We start from the raw sequence: 19,189 nt of genomic DNA, 5'->3' as shown, positions 1-19,189 counted from the left end.
GTCCACCCCCAACAAGTTTGTATTCAACAAGCTGTGTGGTGTGGTTGACACAGCTGGGGGATGTCATGCCATCCAGAGGGACGTGGACAAGCTAGAGAAGTGTCTCCATGCAAACCTCATGAGGTTCAATGAGGCCAAGTACAAGGTCCTGCACCTAGGTCAGGGCAACCCCTGGTATCAACACAGGCTGGGAGAAGGACTTGGGGGTACTGGTGGATGAAAAGCTGGACATGAGCCAGCAACGTGTGCTCACAGGTCAGAAAGCCAAGCATATCCTGGTCTTCATCAAAAGAAGCATGGCCAGCAAGTTGAGGGAGGTGATTCCGCCCCTCTGCTCTGGTGAGACTCCACCTGAGTACTGTGTCCAGATCTGGAATCCCCAACATAATAAGGATATGGAACTGTTGAAACGGGTCCATAGGAGGACCACAAAGATGATAAGAGGGCTGGAGCACCTCTGCTGTAAGGAAAAGCTGAGAGAACTGGGCTTGTTCAGCCTGGAGAAGAGAAGGCTCCAGGAAAACCTTATTTGCAGCCTTTCAGTACTTAAAGGAGGCCTATAAGAAAGATGAGAATAGACTTTTTAACAGGATCTGTTGTGACAAGAGAAAGGGTAATGGTTTTAAAAGAGGGTAGATTCAGACTAGACATTAGGAAAAAAATCTTTTACAATGCAGATGGTGAAACACTGGAACAGGTTGCCCAGAGCAGTGGTAGAAGCCCCATCACTGGAAACATTTGAAGCCAGATTGGACAGGCCTCTGAGAAACCTGATCCAGTTGAAGATGCTCCTGCTTACTGCAGGGAAGTTGGACTAGATGAGCTTTAAAGGTCCCTTCCAACCCAGACATTGCTATGATTCTCTAACATATTAAGTAATATTAAATCTATTGATCTAGATTTCTCCTATTCCTCCGGTACAATTCCTATTGGTGGGCATGCAACTTTGGCTAAGGTTCTACTATCTTCCCTCCAAAGACTTGTTTCAAGACCCAAATTACCTCAACATCTGAGAATGTATTACTTCTCCCTGTTTTGAATTGCTTCAGACAGAAAGGCAGTTTCATTGCTGCTGTGTTGTCCTCATCTAGCCTAAATAAAAAGGGTCACTTTCTTATAAATAATCAGAGGATCACAAATACCTACAGTCTAACTGCCTTCTGCATGGAAACAAAGTTAAGAAAACAAAGGAATTTACTAGACTTTTACAAGGAGAATGCTCTTAACTAGAAGTGAATTTACTACACATTTAGATCAATCAATAGCTACAACAAGAATGCTCTCTGGGAGCTGGGACCAGATGCAGCCACTCTGCAGCTCCATTTGAAAAGTGCAGGAAGCACTAGAAGAGGAAAAGAGACTCTGGCCTTGCGATAGCATGTTGTATTTGTAAAAATACTTTGGCTAGTTTACTCATGAAGCTCTCCAGAGGTTTATGAGTGTCCAAGCCTGCCAAACTGCACAGCTTTCACAGATCCATTACAATCACAGTTAGATCCGGACCCTCGCTTCCATTCATGACTTCTGCACATCATTCATTGCTGGTTTTAGTAAGGCAAAATTCCTCTTAGCTTCTGTCATAGTTTTACTACTGTGAAGACTGAATGATTTTGGTCTTTAAAAATAGAAATATAGGAGATTAATGTACTAACCCAATTGACTAGCTTCATTAGATGGATTTTAAATTTTACCCAGGAGTTTCTCCAGACCGCATCCTGCATATTACTAGTACGGTTTTGTGCGGGAATAATTTAATAATAAATAAAGAAAAAAAAGATGCACATGTAACATTTTGTTATCTTTAGCATTTCAAACTTCTCCAGGAACACTGTAACTCTATCCTACTGCACCATGTCCTTTGTCTACATTTGCAAAGAGGTCCTGTTTTATATGCTTATACTGCTCAGTTGACTGATTAGGGCTATCCAAGTTATAGTTTATACAACTGAGGAACTAAAATGCCTTTCTAGTTTTTTTTTTTATAGAAGGCTCCTGCCTCAGACCCATTCACTGTTCCCCACACTAGCCCTGCACTGTTCCCCACACTAGTCCCCCCACAGAAGGATTCTTTGTTGTCATCTGAATTGGAAAGACATGAACAACAATTTAGCATTTAGCATAAACAAAGGAGTAAGTGCTTAGGGAAACAGGCATTTTCTGCTGGTAACAGACCAGTTTGAGGACCTTCTCCTCCTATTCCAGGGCCTTGGTAGCATCCCCTGTTAAAGTTCTCAATCCTTAACTAACCTAAAACTTCCAATTACTGTATGCATGTTTTTTCTCCCTCCAACACTTATGCCTCGGGTAGTCAGTTCTATAGGCAATGGGAAGTAAGAGTGGTCCCTTCTCTATTGCTGTAGATGCTTTCTACCCATGTTGGGACAAGCTAGTAAGCAGTAATTAAATACCAAGTTCAAGATGAAAGAAAATTAAAACTCCACATCTATTAAAAGAAATAATTATTCTATAATTTAAACAGAGCTCCTCAATAGTGTTCAGGAACATATAATAAAGCCCATGTATGGGTAGGTGTAATTGGATGCAGTTGCCTTAGGAACAGATGTTCAGTATGTAAAGCAGGAAGCCTGCTTAAAAGGCAAACTCAAAGACTTAAGCCTAGTGGGTGAAACCTGGCTTGACTGAAGTTCATCCTAAAAGCTTTTCTAATTCTCTCATATTCGCAATATTAGTACGAGTATAGAACTGAATAATAGATTATTTTGAGCTAGCAGTGCTCTACTGGAGGGCACATATCCTGGTTTCCTTTGTGCAATAATTTCATCAAGAAATGAAAAATACCTAAGGAGTCATAAGAGTCTAGGTCTATACTCTGGAGGTACTGATACCATTCCCACTTCCAATGTATTTTCATTATGTACACAAGAGATATTGTGCTTTTAAAGAAGTGTTATTGTAGGATGTAAATGAATTTGACATGCAGAAAGAAAACAGTGCCTGGTATATGAGTGTCATTTTAAAGTAATATTAATAGCAAAGATTCTTACAAAGATGCCAAGCAAAAATCTTTTCATCTTCTGACGTTTTAGGAATAAATACAGAATGCCTAATACTGTTTGCCAGAACAATTTCCAGTGAGATTCAATTTACACTATGCAGACACCAGAAACAGGAGGCCCAAAGTATTGCTCACAGTACAAGATTCAAGACCCATTTCTTGTCCAGGCATTTCTCAAAAATTAATATACTCATTCATACTTCTATGATTTACTGCCCATTTTTGTTTCCATTTGAAGAAATACTGTAAAACACAAATCTACTTTTCAACCTGTATGAAATCAGAATGTACACAGAGCTCTCTACCTGTTGACCTCACTGTCTGCAGAGGACAAAAACTTTCCTACAGTACTACACAATATATTTTCTATCTTCCACAAATAAAAAACAAGCAAAGAAGTTGATTATTAAAAAAGTTATTTATTAAATAATACTTCCCAAAGACTGGTAAGTAATTTTATGAGCAGGAACTTGAGGTTGAATTCTATGCTGGACCCTCTAAGGGGATTTTCATAATTCTTACAAGCCAACTGGTGGAGTGTGGTGACACAAGATATCTTTAAGTAATCCTCATACATTCTAGCAGCATAACCTGGCAAGCTGAAGAAACTGTCCAGGAATCAGACAGCCTCCTGAAATCTCTGAAGCTGCGCATATAGTAGTTCTATTCCTCCATGTTAATCTAGCTCTCATTCCAACTCATGCATCTCCTCAGACTGAAAAAGAGAATCTTTTGAAGAAGAGCTTTACTCTACTTACACTGGGAGAAAGTTTGTGTGATTGGATGCAGAAGTCCCACAATATACCTACAATACCAAGTAAATGTGGGCTTATATTCATTTTAAAGTCAAGACACACCTGCCATTCCCAGGACTTTACAGATAGCTTAAATTGCTTTTTAACTCCTGAATGCATCATACTTTGCCTCATTGGGGTATAATGCCTGGCTTGCATGAAACCTGAGCTCCCAAATTAAGGCCCACAGGATATATTTGTAATGACTGTAAGAAACAATTGAAATGTAAGTCCTGAAGAACAGAGGTCCATAGTCACAACACCTGATGTAGAAGCATCAATAGGCCAGTGAAAAAGGGAAAAAAAAAAAAAAAAAGCCTTTTCTTCCCCCTTTTTACTCCTCTTACTCAGCTTGGAAGTGATCTAAAATCCTAACTGATTACAGACATTTTCCATGGCTTTACTGATTTTTGGGGTCTTGTTTCTTGCCTGCCTTTTTCTACTTTTACATTATTTTGTAATTTCTTCTCTTCAACTAGCCTCTGAAAATCAAACCTAGACATATTCCTTTATATTATAAATGTCTTGTTTCTGAAAGGGAAGATCCACAACTGAGAAGTTATCAGGTTAGTGGAACACTGTAAAACTAAATGCTAGACAGCAAAAAATAATTTCAGCATAAGTACAAGGAACAATATGCTTTCTGTTAATTCCTGTTCCATGGAAAGTGCTACCCAAAACTGTAAGCAGTAGCTGGTATGTAAGCTGAAAAATTAAACATGATTACCATAAGTATAACCATGCTAGTTCGCTCAAACAAACACCAGTATATATGGCTGCGTATTTTATCAAACCCGACTCAAAGCTTTCAAAAGACATTGCATAAAGTGAGCAGGAGAGCAAACAAAATCATTTAGCCATGAAGATGTATTTTCTATTTCACGCTGCAAACCCTGGATGGTTGATCTTAATCCTGGTATTGAGCATTTCAGCTAGGGCAAAAACTTACAAGCAGATAATCCCTACGGAACACTGGCTAAAGCACACTGCCTGGATACAAGTTACTGTTTGAAAAAGGAATACCAGCTCCCAAGCTTTCAGGTCACGACCATGAAGACACCGTCACCACCCTCACACAAGCAAGACATCTCTGAAGTTGCAGGTCCTTGGTTCACTTCCCACTTGAGCACACGCCCGTTCACACAACTGCATGGACCTGGCAAAGTCAGAGCAAGATACCCTGGACGAGGTAGAGCCCCCAGACTGCCACAAGGCTCAAAACCAGCACAACTGCCAAAGAGTGTAAGAGTCAAATGGCTTGGCCTGCTTTATCATACGTGGACCTGGGACAAGCTCAACTTTCATGCTAATTTAGTACCTTAACTGGTGTGAAGAAGAGATAGTGAGGAAAAACATCAGCTTTGTGCTATTTCCAATATAAAAGAAAAGGAAAAAAAGATAAAACCCTTTGGCTTACCACAATCAGATTAGCTCTACTAGCCATTATTTATATGGCAGTGGGACTGGTAGGTCTTTGCACCATGGTTCAAAACTGAAAATCTGGTTGCTTCCTTTAGACAGTAAAGCTCCTTTTCATGAACTGTTGTGCAGGGGTCAGTTATGGCAAAACAAAAAGAATATTTAATTGCCTTATTAGAAAGCATGCAACAGTTTCATTAGCAGCCAGTCACATTCTCTTGCCCAGGAGGAGCTCAACGATCTAAACTGCCTTGCCACATATGACTGGCTTGCTGAGTTAATATGTGCTGTTGGCTACATGGTGTCATCCGTATTTTTTCGAAGTGTTAGGCCACCTAAATTCCTACACTACTGGAATACCTTTCCAGCTCCCAGAAGAAGCCTGTTCCTTACGTTAGCCAGATACGATCATGGAAACAAAAATGTCAGGAAGCAAAATAAGGCAGATTTGTCACAAAAATTAACTTTATGAGATTCCTCAAGTTCAAGAGAAAATAGAAGTGTCTGAAACCACTTAGATGCACATTTTCATAAGAGGAGTTGGCCAAGTGCAGCACAAGCTTGTCAAAAATTAAAGAAAATTAAATCAGGGAATACCACCCCTGCATCTTTCCTATGTATGTCATGGTTCATGGAGTGGTTCATAAAATAAATAGTTCTCTATGGCCTTATATGCAATCACAGCATCTTTTTTTTTCTGCCACAGATATGCTGAGGAACTAAACATTATGTGCCGAGTAAATATTATCGAAGAATCAAATATGCTCAGGGAAGTAGGTTCTGCAAGATATATCACACATGAAGGCTAGCTACTCCCCAGGTAGGAATCATGATCTGCAGAAAGATTTCTTTCTCCACACATAAATGCTTATTGTATTACCATTGGCAGAGTAGTCATCATTCATTAGCAATAGTGCAAAGTCTACAGCTTCAGCTTCCAAAACAAAGAGAAGGCCAGAACTACACCCTCAGATGCTCCAGAGAATGGCAGTTAGTCAAAGGGGTAAAGTTCCCTTTCATGTAAATTCTCCATCCTTCTCTTTATTCTGAGGGCTACTTCACCTTAAGTAAATGGCAGCAGTTAGCAGCAGCTTCTGATTTACACCAGGAATATGAAACATAAAACACCTCATAACATTCAAGTGAGATTAGGGCACAAAAATTCCCCTCGAAGACAACCCTGAAATGAGGCAGAATCTGGTAAAGTTAGCGATAAGGTTAATGAACATTGCTGGTGATGCATTAAGAAATTTCAAGAGGCACAACCATCTGGGAGTAAGAGTCTCTGTCCTTTTGTGGCTTTGTGTTTCAGTGACACTCCAATTACACAACGGTATCTGATATTATGGTAACCAGCACAGACCTTGCAGCCAGATTACAGTGCCATTATCTTATGCAATTAATTGGTTTTATTAAACAAAACACTGATTTAAGTTGCAAATATAGACTATATAGTACACCCTTGAAGTATTACAGAAGAAAGGGCCTCCAATAAAGATAGTTCAAAAAATAAACATTTGTTCATAATTCTTGGTAGGCTCCAAATTATTTTTTAACAAATTAGCTTGCTCCCTCATTATTCCATATCAATACAGAGTAGTTTGTGGTTTTAGCAACAATCCATTACTATGGATTCAACACATTGATTAGTGAACACATTCACATTTCTATTTTAAAAAATCACAGTTCAGTAGTGAAAGGAGTCTCAAATGTCAAAACTGCTACTGCAGGCTCTAACTTTAAAAAGATGAACAACTAGCTTTAGTAGTAGCTTTTCACAATGGAGACTTCAGTGGAATACTCCACCAAAATAACAACATTTGATGAAAACATTTGTTAAGGGTATAAAATGAATGTCGAAAGCCAAGAGACCCCTAGTTGCTGTCCCATGGAGTGCTTTGCATAAATAGCATACTGCAGATCATACGTAATTAAAGCTGTACTGAAAAAAAAATTTGCAGCAATGAATCAGTTTTTTAAAATAATAAACAAACAAACAAACAAAAAGGGTGGTAAATTTTAGTTTCTTCACTGTGAAAACTAGATACAAAATACAAAATATTTATCCAGCTCCCTAGTTAAAAGTGGTGGCTACTTAACACTACACAATTTGAATTGTTTAGTAAACAAGTTATTGAATAGTCACTAAACATTTATCATTTACTAAAAATTCACTAAACAACTCAAATTGTTTAGTAAAACAGGTGAAACTGCACTTTGTTTGGCTTGCTAGCAATTTAAAACTTAAAATTTTGAGTAATGAAGCTGTATGTTGTAACAGGAACCAATTTTCTGCTAAACATTAGCAAAAAAGTACTTTTCTTACCACCTGACAAGAGCCAAAAACCCTCATGTATCTTCTCCATTGCAACTGTCTTGAAAAAGAAATTTCTGAAAGCCCAGCTATATTTCAATCTCCATTTTTCATGTCACATCTTGGCAGCTGCTCGGTTTTCATCAACCGTACTCCCCTGCCCTGTTTCATGTGGCCAGATTATGCTATTCTAATACTCATTCTCAGCTGCAAAACCACGCAAAGAGTTAAAGCCAACTGGGGGCCAACGGGTCCCCCTTCCAATAAGAACAGTCTCCTGTAATATTCTGTGACTACAGGCTTATTAGGTCTCTGAAACATTCTAAGAGACTGTCTCTGGGGACAGTTCTTCTCAGCTACAGTGAGTACCACATGCACGGGGAAAGGGCTTTTGGAGGCTTTGTATGAGCTGTCTTGTGGATATAAATCAGCAATATCCCTGGTTTATGTACAACCGTGCATAGGTTTAGCTTGCAGCACAGAACTACAGAAGACATTTGAAACAACAACACTACAACAACTACTACTTTTAAATCTGTAATGCAATTCATTACCATTGTTTTCTTTCACCTGTAGGAGTTACCATGTTTACTTAGCTTTTGTTGGTAGCATAATAATTAGTTCTGTTAGTACTACCAATGAAGAGCATTAAAAAAACAAAAATAAAAAATCAGGCCTCAGACGTCATAAGCCTGGCTTAAAACAAGGATATAACGCACGTATTTTTACTTGTCTTCTAAGCTTCAGGAGCAGGGAGGCAGTTGACCTACAGATTGATCCTGAGGCAGCTATGCAACTTGCTCTCCCAGAGCAAGACATTTACAGGTTACTCCATATTTTCACCTGAAAAGGGAGATTCTCACATAATCATTTGACCTTAGGAACAGCAACATGAACAACACCACCAAGTCTTGCATTAGTTATAAGAGCATTGTATTCAGTATTTATGCTTCGAAATGTATTGGTAGGGATGTGATTTAGTAGTAGACAGGTACTGGTTGGGCTTGATGACTTCAAAGGTCTTTTCCAACCTAGTGATTCTATGAAAAGGAAGTAATCGTTTTTAAATGAATTGCTTACAGCTGGCCTGAACATGGCTTTCTCCAGAGAAAACAATACTCCTCAACTCCTGGTGATTCCTGTATATCACCCTAAAAAATAAAGTTCTCTTTCAGATGCAAATACGCAAAACCAGCACTTGCACAAATTTCTAGCATTAGTATTTTTATCTTGATTCATATCACCACTGGATTTGTTTTCAGCAACTGTGAAAGTTACACGACTCAACAATACATGAAAAGCAGATCACAGGGAGGAGCACTGCGGATCAGCTGGAAACACTGGTCTTTAGCTGTATAACTGACACTCCAATATTTGTAAGAGTACAATGCTTATACTTTTTATAAGCTGAAACCAACATGAAAATACTATCTTGAAAGGCTATCGAAGTTCAGTAACTGAGGCATTTTCATACACAGATATTTATGTTTTCTAAGCAATGTTCAGGATATTTGTAAGCCAATGTGTTCCAGTATGTTACATGTATTGCTGAGAGCATTTAAATTCCATGGCCAAATCAAGACTTACTGTGCCACATGTTGAATGAGTACTACACTGAAATTCTGGGCATTAAAACTGTATGGTGTATTTTGTTATCGTTGCAGTAACTATGAAGAAAATTAAAAACAGGAAACATATTTAAAGTAGCAGGGAGGAGCACAGGAGATCTTCCAGGTTACTGTACACAATCCTTCCCCTTCACCTGAACAAGAGCACGACACTTAAATGTCGTCACTGGAACAACCCAGAATTATTCACAAAGTCAATGTCTCACAGAAATGTATGTTCGCAAGCCATGAACCACAGTCTGAACTGCAATCAATTCCTACTAAATAGCTCTGATAGGAGTTAAAAGTGTACACTATTCTCTTAATACTCTTTCTGCAGGTTGAGTAACATCTGTAAACACAAAAAGAAGGTAAGTGAATAAAAGAAGTCAGGTAGTCTCTTAGACATCTAAGAGGAGGGAGGGACTCATACAATCCTGATGTGTCCATAACAAGTCTGTATTAACAAAAACACACTAAGGATATTTGAAAGTCCCTGCTTTAGAAGAAAGATCCTCATCTTAAACAAGGAGAAGAAGCAGGTGATCTGTAAGAAGAGGCAAGCAATGCAAAATAGGTATAGCTGGCTCAAGCCCACATGAGTGTACTTAAAATACAAATCACACAACGACAGGCTTTGATATTGAATCACCACAGAACAGACCTATTCAACGTAGAGAAAAACGAATGTTTGGCAAAGGTGCTAGCTGTGCACATTTCAGGTGGAAACAAGCACCCTGCCAATTCCTACAATAACTAAGACAGACAACTCTTCCACACAGATCAGCAAGACAGTTCCAGAGTTCAGTGACACCTGTATTTCTCAAGTACAGAAAAGTTCCTAGGAACTATGCTTCTAAAAATATATAGAATCTAAATCCTACACTGAACGGTGCAAAACAGAAACTTAAAATACGGCTGTTCACCTCCAAATTTGCCTCTGCTATTAAGCTGAAGTCAGAGCCTGTTAGAGGCAGAAATCATAGTAATTTACTTAGCCTTCATGAAAGAGAACAGTGCTCTTAATACAGCTCCAACAATGGTTTCATCTCCACACAACAAAAAGGCTGTCACTGGGATCTATCCATTTTGTGGCGTGTTTTTTTTTTAAATCAAACGCTTTGATCACTTCATGTTAATTAAAAATATTTATAAGTCAATGAACATAACTCTCGTTGATAACTAGCATTTCAAAAATCTGTCACTGACGTGTTATTGACTGTAATACTACATGTATCTAGTGTCAAAGATGTTATTGATGTAGCCATGCTAAAGTATGATTGTACAATCTGACTGCATTTTACATGTGTTTCTTCCCCTCTGCCTTTGCATTTGAGAAACTAAATCAAAAGCTGCAAAATAGTCCCCACGGGACAAGTATGAATATTTGATTTAGACTGGAGGGCAGTAATTCAGATGATTAGTTACCCTGTGAATCAATAGGGAGAATTTCAGAAAAATAAGAACTGTTAGATTGGATTAGGAAACACTCCTATCCTCTGTCCAAAGGTAGGCAGATGCTATGGAGGAAACCACAAGAAACCCTCAAGAAGCCCCTTCCCAGCCTAAGATGGGCTAATCTGAACTCTAAATAACAACATTAAATATTGTCTCCAATATTTTTCCCAACTGATTACAATTCTAGATCTTGTCACTGATATCAATTACAAGCCCTTGAATTCCTGGTCCCAAGAACAAATTATGTGTTTGCTTAGAATTATTTATTTTTCTATCAGTTTTTAATTGATGGCTTTTCAGCTTCATTGACTGTCCACTTGTTTTCCTTCTAGGACTCAATAGGAAGAAAAACTCTCTATCTGTCTAGCCAATATGTGTCAGCACTTTCAATATTTTTGTTTCAACCTATTTAAGGTAAATAGCCAAAACTCTCAAGACTCTTTGTGGATTGTCTGTACTCTTTCTCCTTATTGATCTCAGGGCCTTCTGTAAACTTAATTTTTGAGTGGAGATGGCCAATACTATACAGTACTTCACTAGGCTGCACACTAAATTTTCTGAAGGCATCGTAACACAGAGGTAAGTTATATTATTTCAGTTCCTAAAATCTGGTTTGCAAGGGCAGTCAAACAGCAGAGGTCTTCCCTGAGCTGTGTACCATCCCAAACTATTCTCTCTCACCAGATGATGCAATGATGTGGAATTTTGAAGGTAATTTTGCCATTTTCAGGACACACAGGCTTCTCTGTTTTGTGATACCTGAATGTCACTTATTGCCCTTCAGGCTATTCACCTGGCTAGGTCCGGTCTCCCTAGAGTAATGACAAGTACTTTCTCGTTCTGTCCAATCTGGGTCAGTTTGTGTCTGCAACAGATTTTCACCTCTTCCTTCCCTCTTTCTATCTAATTTATAAGCATATTAAATCCTGGAGTTGGTAGATAACCTTGAGGCACCCCAGAATGTCTTAAACTGTCACATTTTTACCACAGCAGAACTAGTCTCCAAGCAATTTTTGGGGTCATGGCAACGCTATCTTTGATTATTTCTACTAGTTTCCCTCATGGAGTTTTATTAAAAAAAAAAACAAACAACTAGCAAAACCTTTCTGAATGCCTCAAACAATTTTATACATAGCTACATATATATATCTGTGTATATATTTATAAACAGTCTAAACAAAGTATGAGTGGAATACACTCCAGTGTGGAAAGAAACAGATCTAGCCTTACAGGTGACTTAGTTCTAACAAAAATGAAGTTACCGAGAGACCAAATCTAGACTAGACTAGATTAAAGACTCATTTGCCAGAAAGCAGGTCCATTGTTAATGCATTCTATATTATAGTGCCAACAGCACCTAAATATCTACAAGCATGCACAATAAGATGACAAGAAGTACCCAGGGTGCAATTTGAACTTAATAAAAATTGTTTGTTCATAGTTCTCGGTCCAATTAAACCTTCTACCTAGAAAGCCACAAGGGAAGTCCACATCCCAAAACTGGGCATAAGCCCAGCTTGAAGGAGTATTCAATGAGGTTTCAAAGTACTTCCCACTTTTGATGATTGACCCCATTTACAAACATTCAGTCAGCTGTTCAGCCGATGCAGATGGACACAGCTCTGCTTCAGCCATGACATGTTATATGAGCTAGAGAGATAGGGCTTTTCTCCTGTGTGTTCTTCCACATTCCTAGCAACTCAGATTTTAAATTGGCAACAGCTTCGCATAACCTATTATTTTTAGACATACATTTATGAAACTCAGACACTTTTTGTATATTTATCCCCCACCATTACACTCGAGTATGTAATTTTGTTATTCAGAACGAGTTAGGAGAGAAAATATAACTAAAATAGCAGGCTTAGGGTTGCAATTAACTTTTCAGACAGAGTTATAAATTTCAACAAATAGGTTATAATTGAGGAGTCAGCACGACCCTTATTATTTCAGAAGGTTCAGCCACAGCAGCTCAGTGCAACTTCAGCTGGACTATTAGTCAACTCTGTCAGACAGAAGCACTAGCATCCAACTCCGTCTGGCATCAGCATACGATTTGATCTTAGAAACTAACTTCAATAAGCTTTAGAATGGTCCCAATCCAGGCAAGGGAATGGGTCTTAGAGCAATGCCACACACCCTGTGAGTAAAGTAGCAAATATCAGACCTTTCTGTCATCGTCACAATCAAGAAAAGCAAAAGGTTCTTGCAGAAAAAGTCTTAGAATATTTATTAGTGAAGTCGGGAGTGGCTGTTCCTTACTGAAAAACTGAACTAACACTGTGTACCACACTTTCTTGTATCATTCACTTCCACTATTAAGCACACTGCCAAACAGATAATCCAGGAGTAAACATTTCAGAACATTTACATGTAATACTTAGGAAAGCACAACATGAAAACAATCACTTTGTCAGAGCTAGTCTTTCCAGTAAAGCAATGATTTCTGTTACAGCAGAATCCCTTTTACAAGAAAATCCACTGCGATGTTATAAAGAAAATTAAGACAACCAAAATATTTTTATGACTTCAGTTGATTGGTAAATTATCCTAGAACATGTTAAATCATCACAGTGGTAAAAGACTGTCAAAAAATAAGGTGTGATTAAAGGCAAAAAGTACCAGTCGATATATTACAACCACTCAAGGTATCCCTTTCTTTGTGAATCAGATACGCAGAGGAACAAAGCCAGGCTTCTCTTCGTATTGACACCATAAGAAGTTTCTTTTGCAAGTGCAGGCATATGGGAGAAGCAGCTCCATTTGATGCAGGAAAAGGCACGTTATCAGGTCAAGTGCTGCGATAACCAGACAGACCACCAGAACAACAGAGACACGCACTGCTAACAAATTACCTGCGCGAACAGCACCTGCACGAATGCACCGGGGCTTCTACACGGCCGCCAGCATCACTAAGCACGTCCGCAACATTAAGACAAATATTTGACCTATTTTCTCGACTGTCGCGATTCTCGCGCTCGGCTCCTGCGAAGCAGCAGGCGCCTAAGGACCCAGGCGACACGGAGCGCTTAGCGGGGAGCGGCAGCGAGTTTTCCCCACGGATAAAGCGCTCGGACCCCCGCATCCAACGCCTCTCGGCCACTCGGGGTCAGGGCGACCCCCACGCCGAGCCCCAGCGTTTCCCCTTCAACTCTTTCTCCCCCTCCTCCTCCTCCCACGCCCGGCCGCGCCGGGGGACTCACGTTTGTAGCTGGCAGCCCAGGGCTGGTAGCCGTAGTAGCCGGTGATGCGGAGGATGCGCTCCTCGATGGAGGTGAGCCCCACGGACGCGCTGGTGAGGTCCTCCACGGAGCGGGACGCCTTCAAGTCCTCCTTGATGGCCTCGTCCACCACCAGGTACTTGAGCTGCCGCAGCTGCGGGCTGATGTCGGAGAGCCGCCGGGGGCTGACATCGGGGGAGCGCCGCATGCCGCTGCGAGCAGGGAGACGGCGGGGTCAGCGGCGACAGCGGCCCCGCCGCTCCCAGGCGAACTCGGCGACGGGCGGCGGGACCTCCCCCCCACACCTCCCTCCCCTTCCCCGGCAGGTGAGCGGGCACGACGCCCGCGGCGGCAAACTTTCCTCGCCACCCACCCACCCTCCCTCCTTCCCTCCGGGACGGGGCGGCCGCGTCCCCCCGCCCACCCCGGGCCCGCGGTACTCACAGCGTGGCGGCTTTGCCCCGCGCGGAGCCGCTGGGGAACTCCCGGATCCCCATGGGGAGCAGCAGCGAGGGCTGGGGGGCGCCCAGACTTCCCGGCGGGGCGAGCCGGCGGCTCTTCACCGGCCGGGGAAGAGGAGGAATTAAAGGAATTAGTCGTTTTCCCCCGCCGAGGAGGGGCAGGGCAGCTCGGAGCGCTGCCGTCGCCCGCGAGGCGAGGCGCTGCCGGCGGCGGCGGAGGGAGGGGGGGACCGGGCAGGGCACGCTCCGCGCCCCCCTCCCAGCGCCTCGCCGCCCGCCGCCGCCAGGGGGCGCCCCACCGCAGACAGCCGGCCGGTCGCGGGGCGGTGTCGCCCTCCCCGGAGAGCGGGCGGGGAGCGGAGCGAGGGGCGGGCGGGGCGGAGGGGAGGAGGGAGCGCCCCCTAACTGCTCCTCTGGCGGGATGGAGCGAAGGGACGAGCGGCCCGTCTGAACCTGAGGCAGCAGTGTGCCCAGGTGCCCAAGAAGGCCAGTGGCATCTTGGCTTGTGTCAGAAACGTCGTGACCAGCAGGTCCAGGGAGGTTATTCTCCCCCTGTACTCGGCACTGGTGAGACCGCTCCTCGAATCCTGTGTTCAGTTCTGGGCCCCTCACCACAAGAAGGATGTTGAGGCTCTGGAGCGAGTCCAGAGAAGAGCAACAAAGCTGGTGAAGCTGTGGGAGAGCAAGTCTTATGAGGAGCAGCTGAGAGAGCTGGGGTTGTTTAGCCTTGAGAAGAGGAGGCTGAGGGGAGACCTCATTGCTCTCTACAACTACCTGAAAGGAGGTTGTAGAGAGGAGGGTGATGGCCTCTTCTCTCAAGTGACAGGGGACAGGACAAGAGGGAACGGCCTCAAGATCCACCAGGGAAGGTTCAGGCTGGACATCAGGAAAGAATTTTTCACGGAAAGGGTCATTGGGCACTGGCAGAGGCTGCCCAGGGAGGTGGTTGAGTCACCTTCCCTGGAGGTGTTTAAAAGATGGGTGAAGGAGGTGCTGAGGGACATGGTTTAGTGACTGATACAAATGGTTGGACTCCATGATCCTGGGGGTCTTTTCCCACCTAGTGATTCTGTGATTCTTTGAGGGAGTCGCAGCCAGAGGAGTGGTCATGAGTGATAACACCCATGCAGAGACCGTCCTGGGGTGAGTGTGTCCCCGCCTGACAAGACCACCCTTCCCTACGTCCCCGTGTGGCTGCTGAGCCCGTACCACCTTCCATCAATTTATTCTGTTCTCTTTTTCTTAACTGCACTTACCTAGGTTAAGTGGCAAATGCACCGTTAAGCTTAAATGAGTGTGTGAGCATGGCCGTGTAGTTTATACAAACGTTTTATCCGCAAATGACAACAAGAAATTGATACCTAGACAAAATTACATAAAGAGATCGTTGGAGCTAAGGAACTTTTTGCATATAGGTATGTGTCTTGTATGGAAAAAAAATTAAATCCAAAGAGAAAGGGTTGTTCCCTTCCACTACTGCACGAGCTTGGTTTATGTGGCATGTTAAAACACCAAGGTGTTGGATGTGGAAAGAAAGCTGATATCGGCTAAATGGAACCTGAAGGTAATGTCACAAGATCACAGCACTGTCGTCAGAAATAGAAAACAAAAAAAATCTCAGGCAGATGCAAGACAAACTAATTACCTTCCTACATACACGTGTACCAAATGATGCCCTAAATTTATTTCTTATGCATGCAACCCTTATTTTGAGCCTGTGAAAGTGAAGATGTTTGTTGCTATGGAGTTCAGTCCCAAAATCCAATACAGGTGAACAGCCGTGATCCAGCAGTGCAAGCTGAGAGTAACTGTGCAGGCGTTTGCTGCTTCCTACCTGCAAAGTGACAGAGCTCCTTGCAAGGTACACAAACCAATGCCAGAGGATGATTTAAGTTGAGATGAGAGGATGAAAGAAAACACCGTGCTCACTAAATCTACAGATACTGATTACTGGCTTGGTTTAAGTTTCTCAGGGTCACTCAGGGCAGGAGTAGCAGTGACAGGCATGGATGGGATTAAACATTTCAGTCAGGCCTCCAAAATTCGGCACTGTTCTGTATGCAGACCCTGTGCTCTCTCTGGCTTTAAGTGATGAACTAGAATAGGATTTTGTCTGAGAATTGCCTGTAATACTGTATGTATCTAGTGTCAAATTCCACCATTATTATAGGTACAAGATTATCAAAGCCTACTAAAAATAACATAATACAGGCCCAGAAATCTAAGTCTGGGCTGGCTACGTTCAATACAGGACTAATTCACATTGGCACGAGAAACAGTATAACTAAGTTCTGAGTGTCAGAGCAAGGAAAGATGCCAATAACCAAACAAGTGACATTGTTTGTCAACATCCCTAGAGGTTGTCACCATTCCTAGAGGTATTTAGAAGAAGGGTAGATGAGGTACTTAAGGATATTGTTTAGTGGCAGATAAGTATGGTTGGATTCAATGATCTCAGAGGTCTTTTCTAACCTGGTGATTCTATGTTTCTATGATTTTATGACTGTTGACCAGTCAAGTACCTGCTGACCACTCACTTACCTCTCAGCACAGGCTACTGCAGATTTGCAGAGCCTGGGTCAGCCCTGCTAGAAATTTTGCCTCCGTCATTGAAGTATTTAGCTGCCCAGTTTTGGTAGTCTCAGAGAGGAGCCATGGAACTCAGAAGCTCTGTTACACACATCTCCACTTTAATATGCTAGAACCATCTCAATTCCTCTGTCCAATTACGATTGTTTTTCTGCTGTTTTATTCTTTCCCAGCAGTTGTCATTTCAAGGTGTAAATGAAATGACAAAGGGCATTAATATTTTTTCCTGTCATGCAGTCAAGTGACTTTGGACAGGTGGAGTGGCAGTGCTGACAAACTTGAAGTGAGCATGTGTCTTGCAAGAGAGAAAAAAATGTGTGGGAGTGAAAATTTTAAAGTTTACTGAAATGTTTAATACAGACAACATTTCAAAATTGTAGTAAGAGGCAACATCAATGTAGCTAGGTATTAGGATCTCGTCAAATCTTGCTGTAAGTGATGTTTCTTATAAAAATAGCAGCTGTGGAGACATGCCAGTAAAAATTCTTGTGTATATTATTTTAATTATGTTTAAGCATTGTCGCTAAAACTGAAATATAACAATATGACATTGGACATTAAAAGTTAAAGCATAGGATACCATATGATTTGGAATTTGTAGATTTATGTGTTACTTAAGATTTTTAATGAGGAGAGAACATACTGTGGTATACTAGCAATGCAACCATGACTAAGGAAAAATTTAAAAAGAAAGCATTTGCTATACAGTGCATGCCTATTTAAGGAATAGTGGGCAAAATGGAGCAGGATTTGACTCAGTTCAGGTTTGATCCACATGGCATGGTATGCAGCACCAAGCAGGAGCCACGATAAACAGCTTTTCTGAACCTCTTACTAGTGCTTTACTTCATTCTGATTGGATGATTGTGGTTGTTTTATTAGTTAGGAAATGGTCTATTCCTAGAAGATGGCAGAATCCTATAGCAAGGGAATAATTACTACTTGTTCCAGAGTGTGGTGATTTGTTCTGCCCTGTTAGATACACCTTTTTATTTTTCTCCAGACAACATGAAATTGTATGCTTGACTGATCATTAGCTCTTAAAACACACAGCCATTGTTATATTAGCATTGTGTTGTCTACAATGTGATACCATGTCAGATGAAAATATTATTTAAACTGTCTTTATTTTAACCTGCCATCAATACTAACTTACTAAATGTTTCTTTGGGATGAATCTATACTTATAAAAATACTACTTATTTTATAAGAAGGATAAGTGATTTTTTTTATTTTCCTCCCTCCCCCCAAAAGTGTAACATTTAAAGGATACAGTGAAAGTAGTGGGATAAGATAGCAAAGATATTTCATTGGGTGACAAAATGATCACAACTGCAGAAACTGTAATATGAAGTTGATGTGTTCCCTATATGCGGTTCATAAAAATCTCCCCTAGGAACTCAAGTCTTTTAGAAGACAACCTGACTCCCTCCTTAAGCAGAAGGGAGATTCTTCTAACAGAACCTGCTGTAGCTGATGTATGTTAGCAGTGAAGGTATATACTCAAGACATTAATCGGATGTGCTCACTCCAAGGGGGTTTGGGTGTTAGACATAAATACAGTATATATTATAGGAGTCCTAGATATTAATTTTCTCTAGCTGAAGTGAAATTTGATATCCACAGGAATATAATGCTATCATATATCTAAGTGGCTCCAACTCAATCAGTGGGACTAATTTTAGTGCGTATTGAGACTGAATAGGGATACAACTTTGAGCATCATCTGTTTCTCCCACAAAACTCTGAATCAGCAACAAAAGAAAAAACATAGCTAGAAAATTTCTAGCTTAGATAATCTTGCTTGCATTCGTGTTTTAATATTTTTAGTACCACCTTTAATGGTTTAAATAAACCCAAAGAGCCAAGAAAAAAATGATAAAGCAGAGAACAGCCCAATGCAAGACCAAATAATAAGTAAAAATCAGCCCAGCCACCTTCAACAGACTCACACTTGCTCTCTCAAATAGAAAGACAGAGACTGTGCTTGAAAGAACAATCAGATGAATTAATGACATGTTGCAGCACATTTTTCATGTGAGATCCCACGTTGTTCTAAGTCCCTTGCAATGCACAAGTGAAAACAAACAAGCATCAGGATTTCTGACAAGACTCCTTGCTGAAAGCAACTGGAAAGCTCTGAAAATTGTGATGTAGCTGCCTATTGTTGTCAGGAAGGGACATACAGGGTCAGTGTCCTGGTTCCTGGGAGGTATGCTGCTTTAAAGAAAGCCGATTTAAATCTGCTACTTTGAAGTGGTTGAGTATAAACTGTTCAGCTTCTTTTGTCAGACACAGTGGAAAATATAA

General features: G+C 41.3%; 1 protein-coding gene across 1 annotated transcript in view; it reads right to left on the bottom strand.

Annotated features, from left to right (window-relative positions):
• Positions 1–14,397, bottom strand: part of SLC35F3 (solute carrier family 35 member F3) — a 178,542-nt gene extending 164,145 nt beyond the window's left edge. Inside the window, exons 1-2 of the mRNA XM_069852329.1 lie at positions 14,274–14,397; positions 13,812–14,041 (exon numbers count right to left, since the gene is read on the bottom strand). Of these exons, the coding sequence (XP_069708430.1) occupies positions 13,812–14,041; positions 14,274–14,326 (283 nt within the window). The 5' untranslated portion in view covers positions 14,327–14,397. The remainder of the gene's footprint in view (positions 1–13,811; positions 14,042–14,273) is intronic.
• Positions 14,398–19,189: the final 4,792 nt, after the last annotated feature.

Source organism: Phaenicophaeus curvirostris, chromosome 2 (genome assembly GCF_032191515.1).
Source record: "Phaenicophaeus curvirostris isolate KB17595 chromosome 2, BPBGC_Pcur_1.0, whole genome shotgun sequence".
Lineage (NCBI taxonomy): Eukaryota > Metazoa > Chordata > Aves > Cuculiformes > Cuculidae > Phaenicophaeus > Phaenicophaeus curvirostris.
Note: the sequence above shows the minus strand (reverse complement) of the source record. Positions and strands in the feature narration are given on the sequence as shown.